At 32.4% G+C, this 24,824-nt stretch overlaps 1 protein-coding gene across 4 annotated transcripts in view; it reads right to left on the reverse strand.

Annotated features, from left to right (window-relative positions):
- Positions 1-24,824, reverse strand: part of Dmtn (transmembrane and coiled-coil domain 2 protein Dmtn) — a 76,026-nt gene that overhangs the window by 42,523 nt on the left and 8,679 nt on the right. For 2 of the 4 annotated variants that reach the window (XM_067265125.1, XM_067265123.1), the window contains exons 2-3: positions 12,808-12,886; positions 1,986-2,265 (exon numbers count right to left, since the gene is read on the reverse strand). In XM_067265125.1, the coding sequence (XP_067121226.1) occupies positions 1,986-2,255 (270 nt within the window). In that variant the 5' untranslated portion in view covers positions 2,256-2,265; positions 12,808-12,886. Of the gene's footprint in view, positions 1-1,985; positions 2,266-12,807; positions 12,887-12,998; positions 13,018-24,824 lie in introns of those variants that run through there. The other 2 variants (XM_067265126.1, XM_067265124.1) reach the window with 2 other exon arrangements.

Raw genomic sequence — 24,824 nt, forward strand, 5'->3', positions numbered from 1 at the left:
TACTGTTTTGTAATTGTTACCATTATACAAATAAATTTACTCGAAAACAGTTTAATAAAAACTGGAGCCACGAACCCGAAGAGGGATTGAAAATAATTACCGATCTAAAGTGCATCGTTAAATTAGGCAAATAAAGTGGATTGTTTTAATCTTGGTCTCTGTTTGTTGTGGATAATTAAGCGAGATAGTCTCGCTACCTTTACGTAAATTTATTTGAAATTTGCCAAAATCCGAGACAAAATTTATTTAATCTGTATATCTTGGCTTTAAAATCTCTCTAAATCTTAAATATATAGAAAAATAACAGATAAAACAGTTTTAATAGTCTGCTCGTAATTATAACTGATTATGGCTTATAATTATGCGAAGCGTTAATTTACGTTAAAAAATTACCTGCCGAATTAACGTGATAATGACGTGTTTCTTTATTATTATTTTTCCGACTGAGCTCAATTCGACTTAAAAAATATACATATTAAATTTCCTAACTTATATAATAAAGGTTCTCAAATGTTATTTATTTTGAAATGAAGTAATACAAAAAGTAGGTTAAAAACTACAGCCAACATAGGATATTATATTATTAATTAAGGTAGAAACAATTAAGTTTTTTATTTGTAAAATTAATTCGACATTTCAAATTAGCTTTTTATTTTTAATTATTACTCATAATATAATATAGTAAAACAGGATATCTATCAACAACATTACTAAAGAAACAAACATATTTGATCAAATGTTATATTTACATAGAAAAATAATAATAAAAAAAGCAAGAATGATAACTACTACTTCAAATGCACTATCTTCACTTTTAACAAGCATAAGATAACAACTAATTTCCGATTATAATTTAAATTTAATACGAAATTTGATAATGAAAGTTTAACTACTGATAAGAGTCTTTACCTTTAATTTAAAATTCACTTCAAAAAAATGAACGTAACGATAGACAATGTCTTTGTAACGCTGATTTGTACGACAAACCTTTTAGACTTTAAAATTTACAACACTGCGTTTACTTTAACAGAAATTATTAAGTAATTCGTTATCAGAGTTTAATATACAAAATTCATTACTAGAAATTCTTAAAAAGTATCCAAGTTTGTGTGTCTAAATCCATGAAACGTGAAGACAGTTTCAGTTCAAAAGCATTAATTTAAATGTCATTTTATCGTACATACATTCGGCGAAACCATTTTTTAACGAAAGTACGTCGATTCTCCGACAGAAAATCGTTAATAAAATTCGAAGGCAAGCTTGTTAACGTAGTATTTACGATAAAAAAAAAATTTTGAGTTAATTATTTTGAATCAGAATTACTCGATAGAGATAAAAATTTGAAGCTTTAATTAATTTAAAATTAATTAATACAAGAATAATAATAATTAATTTTTAAAATTTATATAAAATTAACTATAACAATTTCAAATTTTTACTGAAAAAAATAACCGGATAAGAAATCTGATATGCATGTTTTTCAATTTATTCAGATATAAAAACGACACCCGACCATAAAAAAAATTCCGATTAAAAACATTTATCTAAAAAAATATTTCCGATAAGATATTTTTTTAGATCAGAAAAAAGATTAGAGTTAAAATTTCTTAACTAGCAGTTTTACTAAACTTCTACAATTAAAAATATAAAACTAAATGCTATTTTTATTCACTTGATTTGGGGCCAACTAATTCATTGTTTCAAATAGTAAATCATTTGATAGTTAGGACTTTTTTTAAGGAAAAATTGTGCAATGATTCGTTACGTAATAACATTTTTTCAATAAATTATAATGAGTTAGAGTTATTAAAGTATGAGCTGGTAGAGTTAAAATGACACACACACATATATATATATATTTTTCATTCCAAAATACAATTTATAATATAGGTTTTATGTAAAATAGTTCGTTATTAACCTAAGTATCTTCATTATCCGAATTACGATACCGAAAATATCCAAATTAATGTCGAAACGTCACTTACTGTATCTCCCATATCTTCTGCAGTTGGCTCATCACAAGTAACAAATGAACTCACTCCGGCAGTTCGGCTAGGGGTAACACTAATAGAGGTTGTAGGAGTTGATGTTAAATTAGAAATTGAAGGAACAGTTATTGTTTGATGAGTATCACCTTGAACTGAAAATAATGAAGAGCTAGAAGTATGCAAAGTTAAGTGCTTTGGTGTGTTATTACCATCACTGGAGATACCAACTTTTCGATGTACGTGTGGACTCTTCTTGCGTTTCATCATGAGGAACAATCTATTAAAAATATGAAGTAAAAATTTAGAATGACAAAATATTAGAAAATTATAATGTCTCTAATTAATGACTAACCAAAGTTACTTTAAAATAAATACTTTAAATGAAATTACACATATTATACAGCTTTCAAATCAATTATTTAACCATAATATTTCTGTGTACTTTCTAAACCAGTATTTTTCAACCTTTTTTCTTATCTCACAGCACACTTGAACCTATAATTAAATTTCCAGGGCACAAATTTATTTAATAGAAAAAAATCACATGACTTAAAGTTGTGTTTGTAAACATTCTATTGCCGTATTATTTGCCACTTAACCCTATTATTTTTGTGTACATTTTTTGTGCATTAAAATAAAACACTATTGCTGTTCCTTAAAATAGCAGCAGGTTACAACAATAGTAATTTAAATTAATAATTTTCATTTAGATAAGAAAAGCAATTAAACTTAAATACCTTCTAAAACCGATAACCGGCGTGAAATATTTTTCCAAAATGGCAAATGTTTTCGCTGCCCCTCCTGGGCTCTTCCTCGGGCCAATTCTTTTTGCTGGAACTGGATTCGATAATCGAACAGCACAAATAAATGAAACGTGTTCCGTTTTTTAAAAAGTTCGAGAATGTGCGGCAACCGCATGCCGTTCTAAACATTTAAATTTCTTTTATTCCATTGGGAAAATGATGCGCGCATCTTATGATAATTAGGTGTGACGTTTACCGATTTACGACCTTTCCTCCAATAAAAATTGCCAAGCAGTGGATAGATTCATTTCTTCTTTGAAATTGATGCATGTTGTTGTGCGATCGGCAATTAATGTTAAGTCCTAATTTGCATTTAAAAGTGGCATGATAATTGCCTTTAGAAACCTGTCCGATAAGTTAAAATAATTTGAACTAAATATGGACAATTATAGATGCATTTTTGATTTAAAGAAAATTTCATTTTAAATGAAATAACCCAGTATTATGCACGTATAATTTTGCTTGCGAATATATATTTTTACTACATTATGTATGCGTTTATTTATTATAACAAGGAAGAACTCGTATAATCGATTTAGAGGTTTTAATTTCGACACGTACGTTTATTGTCCTTTGGACTTCTTTCGAAAATAATTTATTTAATAAGCTTGAAAAAGTTTCGCGGTACACTGCTTGAAAATCACTGTTCTAAACGATATGATATGAGAAACAGATTATTTTAAGAAAACTTGTACAGCTAAGTAGACTGTTTGTTATTAATTTTTAATATTTTGTTGGATAAAGACATTATAACATGAGATATATTAATCATTTTATTTGTTATTTTGTTTTCAATTTGATTTTGAAGATCATAGTTTTGATGGATGAGAACTTGTAAAATCTATATATATAAAAATGGACATGTTTGTGCCTATATTTCACTCTGCAGCCAAAACTACACATTGCACATGAATGGTGTTTGTGTGTGGTAGTAGCTCCAAGTCTCCCATCGTGCACTATGGTGGTTGCGTCTTGATAACTATAACGGTGTGGGAGATATGGGGGTTGAAAGTGGTTGACTTTGAAAATGTGTGACGCTTCAATGAGAATGTTCCAGTTTTTTCTAGAAAGTTCCAGAACCTAGAGGTGAAATTCGGTACACAGTTAAGGTACGTCATGAAAACACACACTAAGAAGGGATTTTTCGAAATTCCCCCTGCGAGGGTGGAGAACCTGAAGAACGGCTTCTACTGTACTATTTTAGATGAGATTTTTTGATTTTAATTATGTTTAGTCTTCATTCAGTACTTAGGGGTATTAAATTGATAACATTTCAGACATTGTTATAAATATTTTTTATATATTTTGATTTTTTAACCAAATGTTCGAACCGTTTTAAATTTGAACATTTACAATCATTCTATAATCAAACCAATTTGATTATAGAACGATTGTAAACGTTCCAGAAAATTTATCAAATTAAAAACAGGTGTTAAATAACAATTACTATGGTTGTTGGAATATTGAATGTAAATAGGGTTTGCTTGCAAAATCTGCACGAGTAAAGCCGTGGGTACAGCTAGTATTATATAAATATTAACTATTTTTGGACAGTATCAGTAAAAAAAAAAAAAATACTAAGTGTTCACACATGAAAATATTTCAAATTATTTTTTGTATGCAATAAACTATACAATAATTATTTACACTTCTTTCCACTCGGAAAGCACCAAGCAAAATTTAGATTTTAAATCATAAGCACAAAAATTTTTTACATTTTGGTCACTCATCAATTTTTTAATTATAATAAATCCAGGGCTTAAAGCAGTCATGGCAATAAAAAAAAGTGAGAAAAGAGAGTTCACACTGAAAAAAAGCTAAAAAAGCTAATAGTGTTAAAATGAACGAAAACAGGCGTTATTAAAAAAAACACACAAACACATATTTCGTATCAATAACATTGCGTATGATATTAGATTGATTATTAAGTGGACTGATAAGATTAAATATGAAAATAGTTAGGGTGAGTTTATACTCCAGAAAAGTGACCAGTAAGAGTGCATTAAGCCAGAACAGGCCCTCATTAAGTTTTCATGTGCCCCGTACAGAATTCCCACCGTCACACAGCAAAGCAAATGGAATAGCAACATAACTACCAGAATGTGTTTCCATATAACATACCAAATTTCAAATGCCATTTATTTCAAGGTACATTTTTTTGATTTCTTCATAAAAAAAATGTAATTAAAGAAGAAAAAAAAACAACTTCTGGCAGAATCAGTGGGTTGCATGTTCATTATATAGCAGGGGTGGGCAAGCAAAAGTTCAGTGGGAGCCGAAATATAGGTTTTGCAAAATGCATGGGAGCCGCAGTTCTGTACTTTTTTATTCTGTACTGCAGTTCTGTACCTGGATTTTATTATATAATATAGAACAAGTATTGAATTTTTTTAATAAACATATTTTCACAAAATTGTGGAAATAAAACTGTAAAAATAATAATAAAAAGCAGAAATTAACACTTTCGGCAAGAGCCACATAAAATTCAAAAAGAGCCGTATGCGGCTCTCGGAGTCTCGTTTGCCCACGTCTGTTATATAGCAATACCACTAGTAATTGTGACCCAATCATTTATTTGGTAATTTTATCAATATTTTTTAAATGATTAAAAATAAAATTACAGCATTCATTACTGGTAATACTAGTCTCCAAATCTATTCCCCTGAATACAATAAAACAATTTGTTAGTCATTCGACCCACAACTGACAGAGAAGAGAGTTTATGAAAACAATCTAATTAAACATTTAGCAGTTTGTTGTCCTTCACAGTGGGGAGCCGGCAGAGTCTATTACTTTCACAGGAGAAAACACACACAGCTTTCTACTACCCTCAAGTTGAAAAATATACAATTCCATGAAATTTAACAAATCTGACGTTAATAAGCAAATAATGAAATTATTTACAGAGAGTTGATATTTGATAAGTTTAGTTTTCTGCTCTTATAGATCAAATTACAGAAATTATAAATAAAAATCTCATTTTTTAAAAATTAAAATCATGAAATTTCGCTCACAAAAGATTGAGATGGAACGCACACTTTTCATTTTTATAATCGCTTTGTTTTATTAGACACAGATATTATTCCTATATAGATTTATTAATTATAATAAACATACATTATGTATAAAATTACATTAAAATAACACCGTAATTAACGTCTGAAATGAAAAAGTAATTGAATCGAGTCTAGCCTCCATATTAATTAACGCTTTGTTATGGGAGGGCCTAGTAGAAGCTGTAATTTTCTGGGGAGGGGCACCAGGTTAACTGGGGGGGGGGTGCCCACCCATGCTCGTTCCTGGCTACGCCCATGTTAATGCGCCACAGTAATTAATTGATTACGTTGCATCAAATTAAATAATTTATAAAAATTGAAATAATAAATATGTTTATAAAATAATTGGCTGTATCTGTTCGCAATGATAATGTAAAACACACTGTACTTATAGTTTAGCATTTCCGATATTTAATTTATTTTTGAATTTTAAATTATAAGAAAAACAATTTTTTAAATAAAGTTTTACGCATTTATATCTGAAACTTTAGATAATACAACGATATAAGAATCCATCAAAAAAGTTAATTAAAATCAAGAAAAAGTATAAGTTTCTTTCGAGGTAAGGAAACTTGAACTTGTAAAAAGTCAGGTACGTGATCACATGATGCCCGTCTCCCCACTTTGCGTAACCAAATGGTCGAGGTTGAAATAAAACCCCAGCAGAAGTAAAAACAAACATCGGCACATGTATAGGACAATAAACTTGAACGGGAGCAAAGATGAGACATGATACCATGTAATTTATGCTAATTACCTTCTAATATTAAAATATTAAAATCTTCAATAAATTATAATTAAATTAATTTTTTGACTGAGTTCGACTAGAAGCATATCGAAAAGCTAGATTAAAGTGAAAATAACGGTTTTTCGACGATAAATATTTACAAATTAATTTTTTAATTTGGTGCCGGATTGACCGCAGCTGTTCGAATGCGCACGTGCATGAAGAGTTTTATAGTTTGTCGAAATGGAAAATGAAGGACGTTAGAACGCAGAAAACCATGGTGCATGCCAAATATATAAGCACCCACTTAAAACCAAACTTTTGTCTTTGTCTAAAGATTGTCTCTACAGAAGTTATTAATATTTAGGATATTAGTATAAAATCTTTTATTTCCTGGCACGAGATTCGCTCGATCTTTAATTTTACAGAGTGCTTGAAAGATACAAGCATTGAAACGAGTGTCCTACAACGTTTTATTTAATAATAACAGTAGAAATCAAATTTATTATCGCTCAACAATTATTTTTTCGGTTTTTCTACGGTAGTCAAAAACGAGTAAATGTCATTGTTTAAGCTAAAGAATAGCAAGCAGTTGGGAAAAAGTTTGCTTAGCAACTTACTTCAGGAAGTATTGGGTTCTATACGATTTTCCGTTGCTAAAACACGAGTTTCTACTGTTAGTATTAAATAAAATCTATTTTTTTCTTTTGTCCACTGCGCTTAAATAAATACAAATGCTAAAAGTAATGCTGTATAAAAATCACTCTTAACGCCGAACTAGAAGTGTACTTGACTTAATGCAGCGTGATTATATCGAAGCGCTGCAAAGATCGGTATTTCACAAGGATACAAGCAAGGAGAACCCACGTGCAAATTCCTACAGCATGTGCAGAGTATCAAGCTTTGGGAAGCTCCTCGTTTTGTTAGTCTATATAAATGTAGTACACTACATGTGTGTACGACAGTGCCTTAACATATTGCGCACAGTTCATAAGGCATACGGGGAAGTGCTGGTTGCTATTTCGCTCCTGAGTGCATTTACGAAAAAAAAAATTTCACATGGGAAGTGAAAAAAGCTAAAAAAGTGAGTTTTTCTCAGAAAAAGCTAAAAAAGAGAGGAGCTGTGAAAAAAAGCTAAAAAAGAGAGTCACTTTAAGCCCTGTAAATCCCTAACTTTTATGACTTAAACCTTGGAAATCTATTAAGAAAGCCATCATAAAGACCAATACACACAGGTGGCAAAATTAAAGCAACAAGAGTTAATAACTGAGCCAATAAATCATCTTTTATGACCTTGATAATCAAGAGAATTGATTTGGACTATCATTGGGATTATTGCAAACATCAATGATAAACCAAACTAATGTCTTTATAATTTTAATTTTATCACCTGTATGCACAGTCTTCAAATCAAACAAATTATGTTAATGTTACCTATGGTTCCAAGATGGCGGCTCGTCTGATTCCAGCAAGGAAACAGTGCGACGCACGTTCTAACCTAACCTATTCTAATAAATTACCATAATTATTACCAACAAAATTATTAGAACAGGTTAGGTTAGGTTAGAACGTGCGTCCCCACTGTTTCCTTGCTGGAATCAGACGAGCCGCCATCTTGGAACCATAGGTAACATTAACCCTAATTTCTCACTGGTTTGTCCTGCCAGTGTCATAAACTAAGGTTCTATTCCTAGAAATAAATTTTGAATTATATTATACCATATCAAAATAATCAATAAAAAAAACAGTAACCTACTAGAGATTTATTTAAGAAGGTTCTTTAATTAGTTTTTGAACTATATTTAAGCCAAATTAAATTCCAAATTATTAGGCTATAATATGGCTATGTAGTTAATTACATACTAAATAAGTTGTTATAGAAGTAGGCAGTTATACTGTCATCTTATGCAAATTTAATAATTAGCATTTAAGTAATTACTAACCATATTATAACCAAATAATTTGGCAGTTTGTTTGGCTTTAACTATAAATCAGGTTTTTGATTTGATATGTACAGTGCACAAGGCATGTATGAAAACCAAAGATGCATTGCATATAAACAGAAAGCTAATGCTTTAGTACATACGTGACAACAGTCGATTTCACTCTGAACCTTTTGAACTCTTTTTGCAATCATTCATCATTGCTACACCGAGTCTGGTTCTAGTAGCATGGCAGCAATAGTACCATACACATTCCCCAAAATCTAAGAAATTCAAAACTTCAATTTCAGCAAAAAAGAAATCATGGTTTCTGTTTTCAAAGACAGAAAAGACATTCTTCTGATTGACTTCATGCCTCCTGGCACCACAATTAATGCTGCTGCATATTGCTAAACTTTTCAATGCCTTCAACAGACCATTCAAAACAGAGGGGAATGTTGACAATTGGTGTCTGCCTGCTTCATGAAAATGCTCAGACCCACATAGCAATTATCACCGAAATGCTTCTCAAATGATTCAAGTGGGAAGTTTTCAACCATCACCATGCGGCCCAGACCTTGTTTCCGGTGACATCCACTTGTTTATTTATCTAAAACAACATCTTGCAGGACAGCACATCCATGACGGTTAGGACATCAAAAATGAAGTTGAAATGTGGTTCTGACAGCAATAGAATTCTATGAATGGAATACAGAAGCTAGTACACAGACTTAACAAGTGTTTGGACAATGGTGGCACTATGCAGAAAAATAATGCATGCAGTTGTAGTAAATAATGTGTAGTGGATGTTTAGTCAAATAAAAATGTTTTGAATGAAACTAGCCATTTATCTTTACTTTTCAGACATGCCACATATTTATACATACACCATGCTGGATGAAAGCAATAGCTGGCTGAATGCTTTGGAGGAAACTGGCTGTGGGCACTTAAGTTATCCCCAATCAGCATCATGAGTAACTTGTATAGTTATATCTAAGTTAATAGTTCTGAAAGAGAAGATTACTCAGGAAGTGTAACTAGCAATGCATCTGCACAGTAAGCAGGAATAATGGGTTAAAGGCCCACTCTGGGCCAATTCTTTTCTTCTTGTTAAATAATTGTTATTAATTAAATAAAAACTGTTGTTTAAATGACAAATTATTTTACTTTATAAAGCAGCCCAATATATCAAACTTAATCATTTGTTTTAATCAATCATTCAATTTTAACCCAACATATCAACCAACCAAAGAACTAAATAAATAGATTATTAACAGTCTCTTAACAGATAATTATGTAGTTTTGACTAAAGGTAGCTCGTTAGGCTGTCATCGTATGATGATAATTATTAATTTCGAAGTTTCGGGAAAGTGATCTATATGGTTACATGATTGAGTAATATTACACATGTATATGATTATAATTAGAGTATTCCTATTCGGTGCTGTCTGGAGAAATATGTAGCAGTCCAAACACAACCAAATTTTTGTCTGCTGATGTTTCAAAAAATATACATCATATGCATAAAGAACACACATTATGGATGATTTCTAAGATTTTTGTTGTTTGCAGCACAACACGCCCGCCCTTGTCTGTAGTGGTGACATTTAGAATTAAATTTTTTCCAACATAGAAGGCTCTTTCCCGTGTCTTGAAACATCAGCACACAAAATTTGATTGCATTTGGACTGCTAAATATTTCTCCGGACAGTACTGAATAAGGATATTCGAATTATGATCATTCTCTATTCCTTGAAGTGAAAATCAGTTGGAGGTCCATGCAATTGGCATTGCATTTGCACAATATATATTATTTCCTTGATTAAACCATAGTGATTTATTTTTAAAAACATACATACCACCTGGAGTTTATTTGAAGAACCAAGGTTATTTTCAAGGCCAAGGTTTATTACCTTGCAACAGGAGATATGAGGATAAAATTAAAATAAATACCTTAATTATTTATAGCTTTTCCAAAATACCAAACCATTTGTTGGCTGTATGTATGGATTAAAGCTACAACATATTGAAACAATTGCAATTTTCATAGTTAACCCAATTAAGCATCTACAATTAGGTTATTACGTTGTCATCTGTGTCTGTTTCAACGTCACTGTAGAAATCGAGACCTTGACGACCATCTGGTTTAAACTCGTCATCTCTTTCCAGAGTTTAAACTACAGTTTTTTTAAAATACTCTTCAGCTGATAGAGCTCTTGACTTATGAACTTGATCGCGACTTTCTCCGCACTCAATATTGCGTAATATTTATAATTTTATTTCAAAAAATGTTTCTGTGAAGTTTCAAATAGAAAGTGTTATCTGATTCCAGACAATTTAAAGAGGTAGAATTTTAAACTCTACCCGCCGCCATATACAACATAATACTTTTAACACGTTTCCCACGAGAATAAACCTTGGGTTGAAATACAACAGCAGCTTTTGTTCCTACAGTTTATTCAGTTTAATGCAGTTATTTAGGTCTTTTCAATTAATTAATCGATCCTTATTTTGTTATGAATCAAATCAATCTGTTATTTGAATGAAAAATCGTATGATTTTTTAAAAATTTATTTTCTATTTAATATTTTAATTTCAAAATCCCAATATACTTAGAATTCCATTAAAAATTAACAAATCGTATTATACTTTTCATGTGTTGTTATTAATTGGAATTAATTTTAGATAAAATTCGCAACCAAAAGTTATTTTATAGATTTTTTTTTTTTTCATGCAAAACAAACGGTTAATGTTACCTACGGTTCCAAGATGGTGGCTCATCTGATTGCAGCAAGAAAACAGTGGGGATGCACGTTCTAACCTAACCTAACCTATTCTAATAATTTTGTTGGTAATAATTATGGTAATTTATTAGAATAGGTTAGGTTAGATTAGAACGTGCATCCCCACTGTTTCCCTTCTTCTATTTGCTGGAACCAGAGACAAACCGCCATCTTGGAACCATAGGTAACATTAACCAAAAACACTCGACACTTTTGATCTTTATTGTTATAATGAATGAAAGAATTTTGCTAATTAACATTTTTACAAGAAAAATTGCGAAATTTGATTGATGCAAACTGAATTATAATTACGACGGCAAAAAAAAAGTACATCTCTATCTAGAAAAATTACATCATCGACAGAAAGTTAATAGATTCTACGAAATATAATGACAATGTTTCATCATTATAGCAAGTAATAGATGATTGTTTATAAAGAATTGTTGTAATACAGGAACAAGATTAATCAACAGTAGAGTTTAATTAATAAAAATTAAACACTAAATAGGAAATAAAATGTCAAATCAAATCTCTTTAGATTTAAATCAAATTCAGCATTTTAAAGTTTAAAAATGGCTTATATTAAGCCAAACAATTGGCTTATTGAATCGAGCTACGTTACCGCTACCATTAATAATAAATTCTAAATAATTTATGATGATCGTTTGGCTTATGGTTAAAAACTTTAGGCTTTGAGATGTTTATAGATGTAAAAAGGTTTATAATTTAAGAAGTGCTAAATAGGCATCCTCGTTTTGTTGTTTATAGTATAGATATTTAAAACATTGAAAAATTTATTAGTTCGGAATTTTTATTCACTATTCAATTTTGTAATTGCATTCAAAGCCGAAGCAAAAAGAGAGCCTCAAAAACATTTGTGACAAATTAAGGAATATCTTACACAAACTGATTTTAAATTTTACTTTTGCTTAAATAATGAAAGAATTAAAAAAATATATTAGCGAGACTGAGGCCGAAGTTTTAAACGCGAAAACGTGTACGTCGGACGTTCGGCGCCGCTTTCCCGTAAGCCTAGAAGTTTGACGATGGCGTTTGGAATGTCGAGCACGATTCCGCCGACTTTCCAAATGCCATCGTCAAACTTCTAAACTTACGGGAAAGTGGCGCCGAACGTCCGACGTACACGTTTTCGCATTTAAAACTTTGGCTTCAACCTCGCTATTATCTGTTAATTCATCACTTGATAGATAAATGTTCTTTTTGAGCTTAATGAGCTGTAATGAATTAACAAACTACCAATTTAATTATTATAATTAAACATTAACAAATAATTAAGAATATTATGATTAATACTTTACAATCAAATTAAGATTGTTCTGACGATAATTTTGTATTGAAAATATTAAAATTAATTAAATCTTGTCATCATTAATTTTAAACAAATAAAAATAGTAGAAGAAAATATCTTTTTTTTTTGTGTGTGAGTAATTATAATTTAATTAAATACAAGGAAAATGCCGTTATATTAATAAAATGCATTTTTAATAAAACTATTACCAAAACTTACCTAAAATAAAAGAAGATAACTTAAGATTTATTATCTTGTAAGAATTCCACAGCATTTTTGACACAAACTCTCCATTAACCTAAGAAAACAATAAATTAGTCTATAATCAATATAGAGCATACGTTAATATTTTAATAATTGTAATAATTTCCCTAAAATAAAAATAAATGATTAATGAGAAAGGAGCTAACAAGAACATGAAGGCTGCTCTGCCTACAGTTCATCTGTGATTAGTCTAAATGCAGCATATAAAAATGATGAATTGTTCACTCCTTTGCTAGCAGGTGTTGAGAGTTCTGGCTCGATTTATTTTATATTATTTAGTACTGTAATTTCCTGCATATTACTTGTAGTGGAATAAAACCCACATTGGCATATGCCCTGCAAAAATCACCGAAACAAAAGTGTTGCACAAACCATACTGCAATCACCAACTTTAAATCTTTTTTGACTATCTATTCCGCTCAGTGTCATATTTTTTTTTGCCAATTTTTAAGCACCCCACGCCGATTTTGTGCTCGATTTGCCACCCAATATTAAACTCGGGCATTATCATAAAACAGATCTGCAGTCGGCGGCGCACACGGGATTTAATTTCGAGGGAACCGAGTTGAACGGATAAAAATATTTTTTAATGCAAATTCAATAAAATTTTTACCTCGTGACCGCTAATTAATTAGTAGTATAAAAATAAAAGACATGACACAATATAAATGAAAAAATGAATTTTAATTAAGATAAGATTTTTTGGAAAATTCTCTAGTGTCTGTTTTTCTTTTTCTTTGGAGGGTGCCAGGACCTCCTGGAATCCCTCTGGGTACATTACTGTCTGCAGTACATTAATTTATTCATATTTCCTGTCAAGACAAGGCTAATTTTAAAACATTCCAATAGGAAAAAAAAAAAAAACTTACTGATTTACCACAGAACAGTCTGATAACATTATACTAAGTAACTCCTACTCTAAAGATAATATGTTATATGCCGGTATATCTTTCAGCGGTATCTTTATCTATAATCTCTATCTGTAAAGGTTAAATTGTTGCCATTATCTTTCATACTAAAAGTTCTACTAGAGCAATTCCAACAAAGCATATTTAGTACAGTATTTTCTACTTAAGTGTAACTATTTAAGTAAGCAAGAACTTGCTATATGTTCATTGATCAAAATACTTCTGCATAATGATTTTGGTTAAAAACTTACTAAACTATTTGAATATATGACTATCGTGTTTGGATGTTTCTATTTGTGCAATGATTTTGGTTTAAAAAGTTTCAAATATAAAAATTTTTCAGAATCTTTATCTCAACATTCTACTAACATCCCCTTCAATCTGTCAAAAAATTCTTACAAATCCCCTCCCAGTGTAGATGTTATACTTGAATGACTCCACATTACCAAAGTTCTATTGAAAACATGTCACTCAACCAGTATGTACTTTAGAAGGTATTTGTCTCAGATGTTTCATTTTATTCTTTTCAACCTTGAAGAGACTAAGAAAGCACTCCCATTTTATTTCCATTATAATTCCACATCCACAATGAATTGCTAAAATAAATGAAATGGAAAAATCTGAAATGCGTAACCTTTTAAGCCTCAGCCACTACATAAGTTGCGAATGCTACGCTCACTACTAGTCAAAAAGATTGCTATCATATTAGACACTGGGAGTGGCCATACTACACAGATGCTACGTACGCTACTCTTGCTATGTTAGATGCATAGACGACAATCCATGGATATGGATATTTGGCAATGTTGCCAACTGCATGCAAGCACAAAACAAGCATTCTTGTGTGTTTGTATACCAGTTCCATTGCTATGTGAGTTTTCTATTTTCATAAATTTGTTGGAAGCTTTAATAGAAATTTGGAAATATCCAAATCTATGAAACATGTCTACAGATAAATACTGCCAAACTGGGATACATTCAAATGATAATATTCTTTGAATTTAGTTTCATGTTTATGAAAATCATGCATCAAAGACAAAATTTACATATTCAGATCTCTTTTCATTCAATTTGTGAAGCCACTTTCTCTCTTTGAGCAATGGAAAAAGTAAAATAATCATCGTCCCATATTACACTAGGAACATTGCCATCTTGAAGACTGGTGAAATAGCAACCATAGCAAGCTTTCTTTGTGGCTATGTTAGGCTGAAACACTGAAAATGCCCATCGAGTGAAAAAAAATCAATCACAATGCATTCTAATTTCTCAAATCTAGCCACAATGAAAATTTTGTGTTGTGGCACTTACAAAAATTCACACATTCAATAAGATCACAAAGCAAACTTCGTGTAATAATCAACCAAAATGCAATCTATCAATGTGAAAATACCACATGTTACATTAAGATTTAATTTTTAACAAATACTTGTAATTAAGATTAATCCATCTTCGGTGTCATACAAAACAGAAAAAAGCCAAAAAGAATTAAATTTTTTTAAAATTAAACAGAAACTAAGGTACTTATTAGTTAAACCCACATATGTTGTGCCACATGTTGCACTGCATCGCGTAGCGTCATTGCATGTCAGAGCCATTAAGCTTACCATTCTACTTGAATTACAGGTGACAGGCAGTGCGATACAGCATAAAGGGATTTAACCAATAAGCGCCGAAAATAATTTTAATAATTGACGATAAAATTACTTTCTGTTTAATTTTTTCCGGTTTATTATTTCTACTAGACAAAGAAAATTAGTTGTAAAATAAAACATAAATCATATATATTTATTTTTACACTTAATTTATGTAATTGGGATAGTTCACAAACACCTGCAATCAAATTACAGGGGTGGACAGTGAGTACAGATTTCTGCATTACATGGTTTAAAAAACAAAGAAAAAAGGTCATGTCATCTTTAGTTTCAATTTTGTTAATTATTATTTTGAATTAATTTTAATAATTATTAAATAAAAGTATTAAATTTAATTCAAAAACTAGGTCAAAGTATACCTAGGTAACCCCAATGGCGGCGTTATGGCCACGCTTCCGACTGTTTGTGCTCCCGACAGACCTCCCGGAGGGGAGCCGCTGGCAGGCTGCCGTGTGCTAGACGTCACTAGTTATTGATTCACAGTAGTTATTGAACAAAAGAAAAAAAGAAAACGTCTACTAAAAATATAGTTAATCTAATCTAACCTAAACTAACAGAAGTGCTGCCGTTGGGGTTACCTAGGTATACTTTAACCAAAAATTATTGTAATTATTATTTAATGTCAGTATAAGATAGCAGTTTAACTGCCTAATTTTTAAAAAAATTATATTATTGGGCACAATTTGAAAAAATTATAGACCTATGAATTCCCACTGTCATCTGTCTGTCTTTCTTTAATCTCGAGAATGCTGTTAGACGGATGAAAGTCAAAACCAGATACGGAAAGCTTAGGAGCAGGATGCCACAATGAACGAACTTCTGGTCTAGACCAGAAGGCACGTGACTTCAATTCAAGAATTTCCCCGGAACAGAGTTAATTACGTAGATGACTGGCACGACACCATCGTTATCAGGAAAAGTATGATGTAGAAGGGCAAAATACTAGTAATTTGAGATTAAGAGCATATATTTAAATTAAAAATTGCAGTTTGGTATTATGACATTATCACAATAATTTTTGTTCATATTATATTATGAATAGTTAGCCAAACTATAGCCTGAATAACCTGTAAATTAATATCATTACTATAGAATATGTGGGCTTGCTTGTTTATGTATATATACAATGATTTGTTATCAAAAATGAAAAAGAAAAAGCAATATTTTAATGCTTGAAATGGCAACTTCTAAACTGCATACCATTAATTATCTTGTTCTCAATGACTGCCCCAGAGGCATGGTGTATACAGTAGGACAAATTATACAAAGGTTTTATTTTCATTCTTGTGATTTTCTGCAAGGTATACTCTATGCGTGGCTTGTATGCTGCCTCGAGTTATTCACATGAAATTATGGCCTTAATAAAAAATATTTTTTAAAGTTTTTTTGCCAATTTATAACCTAAATATTATTCAATTTGTAATAAGCTGATAACCCATTTTTTGAACATAAATACATACATACATAAAAGTTGATGTTGAACTAAGATAGTACATAAAAAACATTTTGACCTAAAACTTTGGTATCCAAAAAAATCGATTTTATCCTAAAAACTAACTTGATAATACAATTATTCCCTTCAGAACTTACAAACGGCAAAAAAAGAGCCATTGTTTGCCAGATTGCCAGTAACAAAACATCATTTTGGAAGTTAACAGCAACACCGAAGTGTAATGTTGGCAAATCAACAATTGGAAGAGTTGTGGCATCTTGCATACAAGTCAAGAAAATTTGTCCCACCATAAAGCCCACTCGCAAGGAGAAACATTTACTATGGTCCATGAAAAAAATGAACTAGATGGACACATGGAAACAAATCATCAGGAGTGACAAGAAAAAATACAACCTCGATGGTCCAGATGGTCGAGCCACTACTGGCGTGATTTGAGAAAGGAGTATATTTCAAACAACAAGGTGGTGGCATACTGGTCGTTCCACAAAAATACGGTAACACAAGCTTATTTTGAAAAAAAAAAAAAAAAACTACATCACCTACAAAACTCTCATAGTTAGCATAAGAAACAGAACAGGCCAACTACAAGATAACTTGATCAATCAAAATAAAACCAAACAAATTATAAAAATGGAATGTCCGACATAGATCAATCTGCCCAAATGCACTATTATTATTCATCAGAAAGCCGAATAAATTGCATTATATAGTTTGAAAATAATTACACACAGTTCATGTCCTTTTCTGTCAAGTAACTGGTTCGACCATATAAAATTTTAAATACTAAAAGAAAATTAAAACTAAGAGTAAACTTTATTATTTAGAGGATAAATTATCCATCCATTGAAAAAAAACTATGCCTGATTAAGTCATATCAAATACGCACAAAAAATAAAAATGCCATGAAAAACAGTGATGTGATTGTCCAGTATACTAATAATAGCCAAATTCTCAGTATGGAAAAGATATTCAATAAAAGCTTTGTTGCTAAACAGACTACAGGTATACCTTGAGTTACGTCATTCCCAATTATACGTAGTTTGTCAAAAAAGTATGTGAAAAAATAAAAATCAAGTTTAAGTCAGTTTATTTGACTTTAAATCCGTCCGCCACAAACATTGAAGTCGTAATATCACTAGAAAAGCGCACAAAATCATATTAAAATATGTACATTTACAGTAAATGTTAATATAACCATCATAAACCTAGGGAACGAAACATGAAAACATCTGTGTTTGTGTTGTTGTCTTATTTAGCGGTCTTTAAGTGCTCATTATTGGCATTTAGTTACGACTTACGTCGTAACTACACAAGTAAGTTCGACTTATGTCACCTCTCCTAGAACCAATTACAAATATAAGACGAGGTATACCTGTATTTTAAAAAGTTTTAATGTTGTTTCAATTACTTTATTTTTTGTGAATAAATACTCTGTACTCTGGTGCCATAGTTTATTTTTTATTCTTATTTCAAATTCACACTACCTATTATTTACAATTATTTGCCATGAATGTGATTGTTTCTGGTAGTGAAGGTAAGATGTATAGCTATCATTCAGTAACAGATTGCAAACTATAGGTTATTGTTCTTATTAAATTTCCTATTTAATAATAACTATTATCAACAAAAGGATTTGCAAACTATTAATAGCAAGAAGTAGGTCTACAAAATTTATTAATATCAAGGTTTAAAATCACAAAGTTCATCATACTTTATCTGATTTTTGGAAAGCCACTGTTAAGCAAACAATTGCGAAATCAAACTACAATTCTCCGTAAGTTCGGTCTCAAATTGATGTTTATTTCCGGAAATACAGTTTGAATTATATGATGCCATACTGAAATGGTCAATGTGAATTATAGTATTTAAATACAGTATTGAAAATACAATAATAATAATAATAATAACTCTCCCGTGGTCACCACCTGGTCGTGGTGGGAGAGCCCAGTAATTTTACTGATCCATAGGGCAATGCAGGCTGGAGCATAAGCTCCTGGTAGGGACACCCATGCCAGTAAGGTCTATGGGGAGAAATGAAGCTAAGAGTGACCACGCCCACATTCTGTGGAGATATTCATCATGGTAATAACTAGATCAAAGTGTGATACCGGCTTGGACGTCGCCCGGGTTAACAAGGTCCGCGTTCGTGGGTTAGGCAGAGGCTCACGTTCGAAAAATAGGTCACAGTCTCCCTTGGTTACCGGTGGCGAAAGCAGCACCGGCCCAAGCATGGCTACTGCAATGCCCTCAACAGATGTGAGGAACCAACCCAGCCTTGGTGTTTCTGTGGCAATGCATCCACAGACCACAAAGGCTGGAAAACCACGCCAACGGATGAAATGGACAGTAGAAATGAACGAGTTTATCATCCGTACTTATTACACCATCACAAAACTCGAAACAAACATGACAGCATACAGACAACAACTACACCATAGATTCACACAACAGTATCCTCATCTCACTGTCACCGAACAAAGGGTTGTTGATCAAAAAAGAACAATTATACACAACAACCTTATTCCACAAACAACACTTGAACTTATCAAACAACAGGTTGCTGATCAAATACATCAACAGACAGAAACATCTAACATTAATGAAGATCATGTAACCTGTCAGGATAATCCAGCAACAAGCATTGATAATAACACACATACAACAATTACCACTAATGATACTACAGACACTTCCTCATCCATCACTGATAACATAGACTTGGATTTAGTTAATACGCTCTCACTTACATTTCAGGAAACACTCACTAAATATACAGGTACAGATCCCACACAACGACCACGAATACCAAAAATCAACACGTCAAAAGAAGTAGGAAAAACACTAAATTATGTAAACACTCACTTAATACCACACTACATTCATTCAATTTCTACACTCGCAGACATTCATACATTAGTTTATGCCGGGGCAGTCACAGTAGTGACACACCATGGACTGAAAGTACAATCACAGACAAATACACAGAAAACACAATTCTATCACAAGCCTGCCTGGCAGAGAAGAATAGAAACACAAATAAATGACATTAGACAGCAATTAGGCAGGCTAACACAATACACTAAAAACAACATAACACCCAAATTAAGGAAACAGCTCAAAAACATTTTCAAGAAAATAAAAACACACACAAAACATGAACATCACAACACACGCAGTGCAGAATACATTGATACACTAAAACAAAAACTTGCTGCCAAAGCACGTAGACTCAAACGATACAAAACATGTACACTACGAAAACAACAAAATAAATTATTTACAAACAATGAAAAACTCTTTTACAGACAAATTAATAACAAAGCAAACACTGATACACAGCACAGTGGCACACCAACAGAAGAAGAACTCACAACATATTGGTCTTCTCTTTGGTCCAGTGCTGTCACGCACAATGCTGATGCAGGCTGGATCGAGGAGGAGAACAGAAACTTGCACAACATACCAACTATGCCCTGTGTTGAAATAAACATACATGATTTCCAATACACTGTTAACAGAACACACAACTGGAAGACACCTGGTGTAGACAACATTCACAATTTCTGGTACAAAAAGTTTACATCACTGCACCAGGAACTAGCTAAACATCTAACACACATCATCATCAATCCACAAGACATGCCAAATTTTCTTACTCAGGGCATCACCTACATGAAACCTAAAAACAACAATACCACAGACCCCACACAATACAGACCAATTACATGTCTTCCAACACTCTACAAATTATTGACATCCTGTATTGCAAACAAAATATACAAACATGTTGAAGAACACGACATTCTTACGGAACAACAAAAAGGTTGTCGTAGAAACCACAGGGGATGCAAAGAACAGTTACTCATAGATTCAGTCATTCTACGGCAAGCACACAAACAACACAGAAACATACACATGGCATATATAGACTACAGAAAAGCATTCGACAGTGTTCCACACAGTTGGCTGCTACATATTCTACACATGTACAAAATACATCCATCACTCATTGCATTCTTTCAAAACACTATGCAGCACTGGAGAACAACATTACATCTCAGGGTTAGTAACACTTCCATACAAACAAACCAAATTTTTATTAGGCGAGGAATTTTTCAAGGAGATTCCTTGAGTCCTCTCTGGTTCTGCTTAGCCCTGAACCCATTATCCAACATGTTAAACAACACGCAATATGGTTACAATATCAGACACGAAAAAACAACACAGTTTACACTGTCACATCTCATGTACATGGATGACATAAAACTTTATGCATCCACACAAAAACAACTTCATAAACTCCTACAAATCACACATTCATACACCAAGGACATACAAATGAAATTTGGCCTAGATAAATGCAAAACAGTTCACATAGAAAAAGGAATCCTGAAGAAAGAAGATTTTGCACTTGGAAATGGAGACATTATTGAATCCATGGAAGAGGGTGAGCTCTACAAGTATTTAGGATTCCAACAGGCCAAACTAACAGAACATGCACAAATAAAGCAAAGACTGATTAAAGAATACCAAAGTAGGTTAAATGCTATTCTCAGAACACAGTTAAATGCAAAACACACAGTTAAAGCAATAAACACATATGTCATCCCAGTACTCACATATTCTTTTGGAGTTATACATTGGACTCACACAGATCTCGAGCAACTCCAAAGGAAAACAAGAACTACACTTACTAAGCATAAACAACATCATCCTAAATCTGCCACAGAAAGATTAACCCTTCCACGTAAAGATGGCGGACGTGGCCTGATTGACATAGTTAACCTTCACTACAAACAAATACAGTCACTGCGAGAGTTTTTCTACAAAAAACAAGAAACATCACAATTACATAAAGCAGTAACTCTAGCAGACTCGAATAACACACCATTAAACTTACACTCGCATCATATGGACACAATGCAACATATAAAAAGCATAGACACCATTAAGCAATCGTGGGCTCGAAAGGCACTCCATGGCAGGCATCCTTATGATCTGGCCCAGGATTTTGTTGACAAAACTGCGTCAAACAGCTGGTTAGCTCGGGGATGCCTCTTTGGGGAGACGGAAGGATTCATGATTGCCATACAGGATCAGGTCATAAATACTAAAAACTACAGAAAACACATACTCAAAGATGCAACACTCACAAATGACACATGCAGAAAATGTCACATCATGCCAGAAACTATACAACACATCACCTCTGGTTGCAAGCTCTTGGCACAGACAGATTATTTACACAGACATAACCAAGTAGCAAATATAATACACCAAGAGCTTGCAAAGAAACACAAATTAGTAGACATCCACGAACCATACTACAAATACATTCCACAGACAGTATTGGAAAACAACACGCACAAAATGTACTACGACAGAGCCATAATCACAGATAAAACAATTTACCACAACAGACCAGACATCACACTCATTGACAAACACAATAAAATCACATACATTATAGACATATCCATTCCAAACACTCACAATATACAAAACGCATGCACTGAAAAAATTAGCAAGTACACAGAACTCGCCCAGGAAATAAGGCATCTGTGGAGGATGGATAGGGTGCTTATTGTACCTGTTGTTCTCTCCTCTACAGGTGTCATGCCACACACACTACACAAAAGCCTGGGCACATTAGAATTGAATAGAAACACATATATCACTCTACAGAAGGCCACTATATTGAATACATGTCATATTGTGAGAAAATTCCTGAATACAGACACACACACTGATACACTTCTTTAATTTCTGTTTTGGTTACTATGCCTTGACTTTGGTCCGGCATAGTACTTAGCCACCGGTGTTAACCGAGTATATCTAGCTTAACCCAACATAATAATAATAATACTCAAAGATGCAACACTCACAAATGACACATGCAGAAAATGTCACATCATGCCAGAAACTGTACAACACATCACCTCTGGTTGCAAGCTCTTGGCACAGACAGATTATTTACACAGACATAATCAAGTAGCAAATATAATACACCAAGAGCTTGCAAAGAAACACAAATTAGTAGACATCCACGAACCATACTACAAATACATTCTGCAGACAGTATTGGAAAACAACACCCACAAAATGTACTACGACAGAGCCATAATCACAGATAAAACAATTTACCACAACAGACCAGACATCACACTCATTGACAAACACAATAAAATCACATACATTATAGACATATCCATTCCAAACACTCACAATATACAAAATGCATGCACTGAAAAAATTAGCAAGTACACAGAACTCGCCCAGGAAATAAGGCATCTGTGGAGGATGGATAGGGTGCTTATTGTACCTGTTGTTCTCTCCTCTACAGGTGTCATACCACACACACTACACAAAAGCCTGGGCACGTTACAATTGAATAGAAACACATACATCATACTACAGAAGGCCACTATATTGAATACATGTCATATTGTGAGAAAATTCCTGAATACAGACACACACACTGATACACTTCTTTAATTTCTGTTTTGGTTACTATGCCTTGACTTTGGTTCGGCATAGTACATAGCCACCGGTGTTAACCGAGTATATCTCACTTAACCCAACATAATAATAATAATAATAATAATAATAGGGCAAGTTACACTCCTACTTTATGTCTACATAACTTAAATCCTTCTGTTTTAGCTTGCAATCATAAAGTGGGTGTGTACAGCATATAAATTATTTAATTATTAAAAGAATTTGACAGTAAAATAGAAGACAAATCATCATCTATTATTAAGTTAAGTTAATACTAAATTACGAAATTATTAAAAAATGTAGCATGAAAATATTCTATAAAATTTGTAAATTTGATTATTTTTGTTTAATATTCAGCTAAACAGGATTTAATTTAAGTTTTCAACTTCAAGCTAGCTTTTCAAGTTCACTGGGCTGCAATTTGAAAAAATTCTAGACCCATAAATTCCCACTGTCGTCCGCCTGCCCTTCCTTAATCTTGAAAACAGAGTTGGATACACAAAAGTCGAGACCAGATATAGAAAGCTTAGAGGTAGGAGGTCCTGATTAACTGTATACGTTATTTCAATTCAAAACTCCCCCCCCAAAAGGAGTTAAATAGATGACTGGCAAGACTCCATTGCTAACAGAAAAGTATGATGTACAGGGGCAAGACACTACCGTACTAATTTGAAGTGGAAAGCATATATCTTAAATTAAATTAATTAAAAATTGTAGCCCAGTGGTGTGACGATGTCACAATAAATAATTGCTCGTTATTAACAATTAACAGAACTTAGTAAATAAGACTTTTCAGGTGTAACTTTTGAATGGTTGGATTGATTTCAAATTTGATTGCACTGTCAGATTCAGTATTAAAAATTGTTAAACTGATGTACCCACAAAATATGGGTTGCTACTTGAAATTTTAAAATTATAACCATTTTTCTCTTTAAAGTTCAAAGGATTAAATTATCAAAAAAAAAAGCACCTGTTAATATACCTAACTTTTATATCAGGACCGAAAATAATACAGCTAACCCTTGATAATACGACAGGTATGGGACCAAAGGAGTGTTGGATTACCAAAAGTGATTACATATTTGGCATTGTTTTGCTAGCAGTAGCCTACAATATTCCTACATTTTATGAGTAAAATTCTGCCTAGGTTAATATGGAAATGAAACACCAATTTTGGTTAACTAAAACATGTTTATTAAAAGAAATATGGAAGCCAATAAATGTACAGTACATACAGTATGTATAGGCATAAATAATACAGTATGTACGGAACTGCTCATGGAAAACACAAGAAATGTGTGTCATCGTGTGAGAATTGGGTGGGAAGATTCATGTCGCGACATCCTTCTGTGCAAGCAGACACGTAACGGGACGGGGACTATGATGACCACGATGGGAAGTGCGTCGGACTACTGAGCGCGTCGGATTATCGAGAGTCAGCTGTAGTTTGACATATAGATG

The sequence above is a fragment of the Centruroides vittatus genome, unplaced genomic scaffold (genome assembly GCF_030686945.1).
Source record: "Centruroides vittatus isolate TY-2023 unplaced genomic scaffold, ASM3068694v2 contig_2104, whole genome shotgun sequence".
In the NCBI taxonomy this organism is placed as follows: Eukaryota; Metazoa; Arthropoda; class Arachnida; order Scorpiones; family Buthidae; genus Centruroides; species Centruroides vittatus.